This window comes from Theobroma cacao, chromosome 3 (assembly GCF_053813885.1).
Source record: "Theobroma cacao isolate CCN51 chromosome 3, ASM5381388v1, whole genome shotgun sequence".
Classification (NCBI taxonomy): Eukaryota; Viridiplantae; Streptophyta; class Magnoliopsida; order Malvales; family Malvaceae; genus Theobroma; species Theobroma cacao.
In genome coordinates this window covers 30,900,451-30,909,302 of record NC_142641.1, presented here as the reverse complement: position 1 = coordinate 30,909,302, position 8,852 = coordinate 30,900,451, and the positions used below count along the sequence as shown (strand labels likewise).

General features: G+C 36.8%; 1 protein-coding gene across 2 annotated transcripts; it reads right to left on the bottom strand.

Annotated features, from left to right (window-relative positions):
• Nucleotides 1–5,732: 5,732 nt before the first annotated feature.
• On the bottom strand, nucleotides 5,733–8,561 carry LOC18604642 (Galactose oxidase/kelch repeat superfamily protein). 2 transcript variants are annotated; one of them, XM_007037224.3, is made up of 2 exons: nucleotides 8,389–8,561; nucleotides 5,733–7,561 (listed from the first exon to the last, which is right to left on the bottom strand). In XM_007037224.3, the coding sequence occupies exon 2, from the start codon at nucleotides 7,453–7,455 to the stop codon at nucleotides 6,136–6,138; it is 1,320 nt and encodes a 439-aa protein (XP_007037286.3). In that variant the 5' UTR covers nucleotides 7,456–7,561; nucleotides 8,389–8,561; the 3' UTR covers nucleotides 5,733–6,135. The 2 variants fall into 2 exon arrangements, with proteins under 2 accessions (XP_007037286.3, XP_017973895.2); XM_018118406.2 differs by lacking the exon at nucleotides 8,389–8,561 and adding an exon at nucleotides 7,964–8,292.
• Between the last annotated feature and the right edge of the window lie 291 nt (nucleotides 8,562–8,852).

The following is an 8,852-nucleotide window of genomic DNA, read 5'->3' as shown; positions in this document are numbered from 1 at the left end:
CGCTTTCAACATTATTGCAAATTGGAATGTCACTATCATAAAGGCAGTCATCGTCTAAACTGTCATCTTGCCATTGTTCAAGCCCATCATCTGAAGTGTCATCAAATCTATCTTCACCGACAGCGAACAAATCCTTATTGCCCTCATCAAATGCAGTATTATCCTCCAACATCGCAGTGTCACCCTCCAACCTCACATTATTGTCTTCAAGTGTTGTATTCTCATTTGACAATGGCATTACACACTCTACAGTTTCACCCGATCGTTGCATTTGTTCGACAGAAGCAAGTAATTGGTTTGATGCACCTCCTGATCGAAATTGTGTAGCCAACTGTTCTGTGAATATCTTCTGTCTATCGGGCTACACAAACTCTTCTGCATACCTTAATTGCCATTGTTGTGGGTTACGGACTGAATGCTGTGGTATATGTGAAGCATTGTAAATCTCATTTTGATTGAGATGATTACCATGTTGTCCAACTTCTTCATGTGACATAACATTTATTCGGCGTCCCTTAATGCTGACATACACAGTCGGAACATTCCTCTGTTCTAGCATAATTAATGCAACATCCTCATTGTCCTTGATAATTGGCCGTGATAGCTCTCCGGGTGTACTAATCAATGCATGTAACTCAATCTCGTCAATTTCTGAGTTTATCACAACAACTTCTTCAACCAGCTTCATCAGGCCCGAAAACAACAAATCACTCCTAACCCCCCGTATTCGTGACTCACCACCCTTGTAAATGCCATCCACCCACTGACCACCGTGTCTTATCACAAGTCGCACAATTGGAACCCCACTGAAATTTAAAAAAAAAAAAAATTTGTCAATCATTTTACATAATACATACCGTGATCAAAAATTTGTCAGTCATGTTGTTACACGTCATGTATATAACGTAAAATGTTGTAACACGCCATGCATATAACGTAAAATGTGGTCACACGTCATGCATATAGCGTAAAATGTTGTAACACCCCATGCATATAGCGTAAAATGTGGTAACACGCCATGCATATAACATAAAATGTGGTAACACGCCATGCATTTAATGAAAAATGTGGTAACACGCCATGCATATAACATAAAATGTGGTAACACGCCATGCATATAACGTTAAATGTTGTAACACGCCATGCATATCAAGTCAAATGTCGTGACACGCCATGCATCAATGTCGTGACACGCCAAAAACCCATGTGACCAGTTAACCCATGCATCAGTGTCGCGACACGCCAAAAACTAATGTGGTAACACGCCATGCATATAACGTTAAATGTTATAACATGCCATGCATTTAACCAATGTCGTGACACGCTAAAATAACGCTAACACATATTATAGATGCATAGCGTGTAACAACTCTGGGCAATGTTTCTAATCCATCTTCTAATTTACACCAAATGTTTTAGAAATTTAAGTGTGTTGTAGTAATAAACCCAATAACAGGTACCTTGATGTCATCTCTGCTATAGGGTCTGTTAATCTACGACAATATGGTCAGATGCCGAGAAATAGATCACAGCCCGATGACGATGGTGCTCAATAGAGAGTTGACAGAGCTCATACCGTTCAAAGATCTGAGAGAGCTGGCGACGATGGTGCTCAACAGAGACTTGCCAGAGTTGAGACAGTTCAGAGAGTTGAGAGAGAAAGATGACCGAGCTCAAACAGCTGAGTATTTATTTTTATTTTTTTCTATTTTCTCTTTGGCGGGAGAGAGATAGCTCAAACAGCTGAGCATTTATTTGAAACAATGTTTTTAAGGGCATTTTGGTCTACTCATACTTCTTTTTTGCTAGAAACAGATAACTTTATATGGGTGATTATTTCTGAAATCATCTTATTACGAGGTTCTTTTCTCACAATTTCCTCTATATTATTTTAAGAGATGCGACAAATCTTGATTAAAGATTAAAATTTTGATTTTCCATTTCCTAAACATTCTACATACAAAAACTTTCAAAAAAAAAAAACCCAATACACTATGTTAAAACCTTTATATAAAAAAACTTTGATCTAATTTCATATTAGTCCACAGGTTAATTGTTACTTAGATGAGCCTTATCAATAAATTTAGCTTTGTATATTATTTACATGTAAGGATTTTAGGTTTAAATATAATGTAATTGCGTTGGTAAAGGCAGGAAAGGAAATCATATGACCTTGTTAAGGTTATCCTTTGAGCAGGACCCGACTTTTAGAAACGGTGTACCATCCTTTTTGCTAGAAAGAAAAGATGAAGTTATAACTACTCCAAAAATTGTCACCAATAGGTAAAAGAAAAAGATAGTGTAAGCAAAAAGTTGTCAGTCTTTTTTGGTTGGGCTCTTCATGGAATTGCTAACACTGAATCATCAAAGTACAGATTGAACATTCATTCAAGTTAAACAGCAACTTCACGACCAGAAAACAGCAGAGATGCGTTAATGCAGCATCATGCAGAGCACCATCCACGTGAGCCCCCCCCTGCCCCTGCCCCTGCCCCTGCAGGCGCTGCTCACAATTCACAAACAACTAAACAAGCCGTTTTCCTCTGCTGTACTTAATTGTACTCTTTCTCTTGGGGGCCAGCTAAAGATTCATCTCTTTTTTTTTTTTTCATTTTTATCTTCTTTTTTTTGTCCCCCTTTCTTGCAGGTGGAGAGAGAGAGAGAGAAGATAGAGACTTACTGTGCAGCAAAAGCCAGCAAGTACAACTAAAAAGGGTGTTTCTTACTTGGTGGCAACTTAGAACAGTGAAAAAGAATTTGGTCACCAGATCATAAGCCATATTTGGATATTGAGTGTTTCTTCTTCTTTTTTTTGTTTTACTTCATTGGGAAAAGAAAAATGGATCATGGAGAAACCCTATGGCACCCCAGCAGAGCTGACGAGCAACTGGGGATTGTGTTTTGCAGTTCACTGACCAGGTTTCTAACCTTGCAACTACCCAAAAGTTCTTATCAACTGATGCATGAAAGAATTAGATGGGCATGGTTATTACTAATTACTTATCATGGTTGCGGATCCCTAATTATCATAATTAGAACTTAACCTCAATAACTAATGCAGAAACCAGAAGTAAAGTAGAAGAACCTTCACCAAAAATAATAAAACAGCATAGGGGAGAAACACTGAATAATGTATCTGTACCAAACTTAATAAAACAGCATACTGAATCATATATCTGTACCATACTTAATAAAACAGCATACTGAATCATATATTTGTACCAAAGATGATGCACCAGTAAATTTGTACCAAATATATTGAAACAAAAAATCCTGCAGATTCTAAGATTTCAAAACCATAGCCCAAAAAACTTATATTAATAGACAGAAATTTTCATTCAACAGCTATAATGGGAGCATGAAAAATTGGAAATTTTCCATCATATTAAATCAACTGGAAACCTTGATATGTATAAGACAACAAAACTTTCATTCTTGGCAGTTTCTCTTCTCATGAGCATTAAAATACTATCCAACCAGCCACATATGTCAAGTTTTCTACTTTGTTCTTGCGTACATCTGATGTCCTATATCAAGATATGAATCCAGAAAATGCAAATTAATGCCATTTTTGGTGATGTACAAATGAATTGCAGCACAAAAGTAAAAGGAAAATTGTGATCTACTTCGTAGGATGTTGATCTTCTCGCTCATTTTATTCCCCCTGAAATACGCAGAAATTACACGTAAATTGAGAAAGAGATGACACCAAGCCCTTCTATCTCACAAGCCTGTAACAGAAATTTTGTTATATAGATATCGTTTTGCAGTTATTTTTGCATCCTTTACCATGCTGGTCATGTAAAGTTCCTACTTATTCTAACTGCAACTTCGAAAAAAAACAAACAGATGATCTGATATTTTCAATCCATAGAACAGAAACAAATGCTCTGATAGCTTCACCATATTAACAAATCTGAAGCTTTGATATGTTACAGGAAAGTAAAAGAAAAAAAAAATCCTAGCATCTCATCTCAATACTCCAAAGCAAACTCACAAAAGGTAAAAAGAGGCTTTAACAAACAAATAAATAAAGAGTTACAGACATCTAGAAAAGTTTTTCAGATTAGATATAGCTAAGGATTGGTTATTCATGGCAATTGCTGTCAGATGCATCCTTCTGGACATTAAAAATTTTATGCCGAAAGAACTTAACTCATAAATCTAAGACGTAAGAAATGCATAATATTTTTGCTATCAATTAAGGATAAAGAATAATGCAACCTAATAAAACATTAATGAAAAGTACAAATTTGTTAGGATGTGAAGTGCAACATTACGAGGTATTATCATCCAAATCCATCTAATTTGCAACCAATGAGCCGACAGAGTCACACATATATGAAAGTGATAGTTGCCCCAAGCGTCTAAATTCCAGAGAAAATTGATCCACAAGACAAAGGTAAACTCTTTCCAAACATGTCCCACCAACATTTTCACAAAGGATAATTTGCTTATTGCCTGAGGCTCATACATTTGCAAGAAATTCAAGAACATATATGTCATGTTTTTTTTTTCTGATCCAATAAAAACAGCCAAACAAAGGCATTGAACTTCACTCAAAACTAACATGTAACAAAGTGACGTTAGAGACTGAAGCCTAATGAAAATTTCTTCAAGTTCTGGCACTGGAAAAGCCAATTAAGTTATTAAATGCAAGAAAGCAAGATGCTAAAAATTGCATATTGTACACGGTAATAAAATAGCACAATAGAAAATTTCCTCAGCAAATACCCTCTGAATGCTGAATATGAGAATGAATTATACGAATTGACCCAAAATTTTCATTCAAGAGCTAGTGTCCCTCCCTAATGTATTTTGATCTAAAGGAAGTTATGGCGGTTTGATTTACGCTTGTCTCACTGAAGCAAAACTATTCACTCCCAGACATTTAGTACTATTGAGAGATCCTGGGTTTAGTGGACAAAATTCATAGGTAGCCTTCCTACACCAAAGCCAACAAGGTTATCCATCTCGTGATGACCAAATTTTCATCCCTGTTTTTCAAAGTAACCAACCCTGCTGTATTTATTGATTTTAGAAATATATTTCTTCTTTCTAGATTTTTACTAATACATAAATATCTTCCATACTAAATTATATCTACTCTGTTCTGGTTTTTTTTTTTTTTTTGGTGAAATTTTGACGTAACTTGATTAATACGGAAAATTAATAATCTCTTATTTCTTTTCTATTTTCAAATTCGTTCTCAGCAAGCTCTTAAAACTAACCAAAAAATATTAACATACCAATTGAACCAAAGTAGAGAATAAATCCTTTATCTTCTCCTACTAAGTATTTTTTGTCATATTCCTGCTAATTAGGCTTGTACACTAAACTGTAGGGGGCAGGTATTGGAATGCAGTAGTTAGTTGCAAACCACAATTTTGTCATGAACAACAAAGCTATTTAAACCACAATCTGCAGTAACATTGTCATTAATGCAATAATGTAATGAGTGTAAAATCTACTAATCTTGCAAGAATCCATAACTGAAATATGGAGATGTGTATACTGCAAAAAAGAATTATTAAAAAAAAAAGCAGTAGTTAGTTGCAAACTAAGAGGTTAAACTTTTTTACCTAATAGGATCTTTCTACCTTTTTCTTTTCCCATTTCTTTTTTTTTTTTTTGGGATGTATGATGGTTTGGGGGTGGGTGGAGACAGCAGGCCATCATTTATATCTTTTAACATATTAGCTAGGTAATTAATCAACATGAGAGAATTAACATTACGCTCAAAGAAGCTTTTTGAATATTGAAAACAACCTAAAATGTACTGGACTTGACATTATTGAACTGTGCATGTTCTACATGACACCAACCTCTGACAAACACTGATTGTAACCAAATAAAAGAACAACTCCCTGACCCAACAGCAGGAAAAAACAAAAAAAGGCAAGGAAAAAAGACCCAAAGCAATAAAACATGATCAAACTAAAAAGGCCGAGAAATCTCCAGACCTCCTCCTATAACAGTATCTACCATCTAATTTAAAACATGAAATTTCCCCCAAAAGGAAGGCAGAGATTACCCACTCTCCAGAACCCTTTCTCCTTGAGGCCACAGCTGTAAGTTCCAGTAAAAAAGGACTTCATACAGCAGACATGGTACCACCAAAACTGGATGCACATTTCAGCATCCCATCACAGCACAGTTATACACAAAACTGCCAGAAGGCTTGCTTGCAAGCAAGTTCCATTGTGGCGAGCCCTCATTTGGAACCCATGAGTTAAGCTCAATCATCCCTTCACCTAAAGCCCTAGGTCCGCCAATAACAATTAGCCGATCCCCACACGCCCTAAATGCTACCCCCCAGCCATTCATTGAGGCTGCTCGCTCAGGTAATTGCCCTAGAGTAACCCACAAGTTCTTCTCTTTGTCATATTTCCTCACTTCTTTTAGTGCATAATCAGCCGCATACAGCTCATTATTCACAACTGCCACTAAAGGAGGTGCCTCAGCCGCAGAAGGTGCTTCAGTTGCTCCAGCCCCCCCATTTCGCGCAGGGAACATGTTAGGTATCTCACGCCACGTCTTTGTCTTCAAATCATACACCTCCCCACATGTCAGTGTCTTTGAATTGCCAACCCCAATTCCACCAATAACATAAAAATTCCCATCCATAAATACACCAGAACACATTTTTCTTGCTTTATTCATGCTTGGAATGGTCACCCACTTACCAGTTTCTGAATTATAAAGCTCTGCTGAGCTCAAAATATTTCCACATGGATCAGAACCACCAGCTAGAATTGCAATTTCACCCAGACTGGCAGATCCAAACAAGCACCTGGGTGTATTCATCTTCATCCCAGATGACCACGTGTTCGTCAAAATGCTATATCTATAAATAACATGGGACGTTATTTCCTTTCCAAAAACAAGAAGTTCAGTCCCAACTGCCAACGACTCCTTATCCGAACACATGAAACATTCATTGGAGGTCATTCTAGGCAAATGCATCCATCGGTGACAAATTGGATCAAAAGCCTCCCACTCCAGAAGGTTGCAAGAGAAGTAAACCCAATGTTCAACAATTTCCATTTCCCGCCTCAACCTGTACAGCTCACCACTCCGTATAAGAGAGCAGAAACCCTTATTCAAAGACGCAATCGCACCATAATCAGACCTTGAGCAGCGTAGGAGACAGTTAATCGAAATGTCTCGCCCAAGCTGGTGGATCAGCAAACTTGATTCTGAATGATCCCCAGCATGGCGCTGGGTACCTGGTTCGTCAGTTTGGGCGAGGTACATATCCTGCTCTATTCCCTCATCCTCGTCACCTTCAAGTGGCTTGAGAACCTTTCTTGCCATCTGGTCTTCTCCATCTTCCATCCGGTGCTTGCTTCTTGAGAGCTCAATGACACAAAAAGTATTATAAATCCACTTGCTCTCGTGCTCGCAGGAGCTTGGCAAATCCCTTGAGACAAGATATGATGGGCCCTCCAACATGATCTTGGGATTATATAAGCCGAGCACCAGATACCTTTCCTTTCTTCTTCATCATAATGAAATGCAAAACTGCTCAGTCAATAAGGAAACTGACATCCCTCAGTTACTGCATGTACAAAGATAAACTTATTTAGCTAAACATATAATTTTTGAAGGATGATAACACCACCAATTCACATATCAGAGAATTCCATAAAATCCAACAAAGAAACGAAGTGTAAAAACCTGACGAAACCAACGGCTAGAGAGCTGATAACATCCTATTCATATATAGCACAGTGAATTCCAAAAAGAACTCAATTTAAAAGACAAAGCATAGGACACTTCTATCAACCCAAAACTAGGCAAAATCAAAACTAACAAAGAAATAAGACAAAACAATGCAACTATTTCCATAATGACAGATCACAAGCCTTGTTTATCTCAAAAGCAACATGCATAACAACAACAATCTTGTAATCAAAACCAAGAATCCAAAAAAAAAATAAATAAAATAAATAAAACTTACAAATGGATATTCTTTGCAAAGCTGAACAGGCAGAGAAATCCATTCCATTAATGAGCAATGACAATTATCCAAAAACCAGATCTTTTAAATTCACACTTACAGAGATATACAAAGATAAAAAGTAGAAAAAGAAAAGAAATTCATCAAGAGTCAATCATATGCCACACTTTTAGCAAATCAACAGTGAAAACCAAATCTAAATTTAGCTCCAAAAAGCCAAAACAAAGATCTACCCTTCACTGAAAGCAATACCATTTCACAAAAAAGCTTCACCTTTATTTGAAAAAAATGAGAAGTACCCAGAAAAGAAAATCCAACAAAAAATCAAAATAAATAGAAAAAACGTGAAGCTTTAACAATGGAAATGAGAAAGTTAAAAAGAACCCAGAAATCATCATAAAAGAGAAGAAGAGAAAAAGGCTTACTAATTGGATAAAAAAGGCTGGAGCTTTTAGCTATATTGCCGTTCAATTCTCTTCAGGAATCAAATTAAATTAAAAAAAAAAAAAAGAAGCTCAATTTGCTGCAGATTCTCTCTCAGAGGATAGTTTATATTCGCTTTGAGAGAGAAAGAGCTAATAAAAAATGGGTTAAGAGAAGTGGATTTATACAAGTAAAAAGAAAAGGGATTAAATTTAATAATAAAAAATTTTAACAGAAAGACAAAGAGAAGAAAAGGTAGGGTCCACAACGGCTAAGGAGGGAGTCGCCGTTTAGGAATTGCGGCCCCAAGGAAGCGAAACCGCAAACGGCCGTTTCTGCACGTGTTTCAACTCCAACCCACGCTTCGGACAAGTACTCTCCCTGCGTGCGTGGCTTCCTTTGTTCTTTCCTCTTTCTCTCTACTTTTGTTTCGGTTTTCTTTTTTGTTTAAAAGTCATTTTGGTTT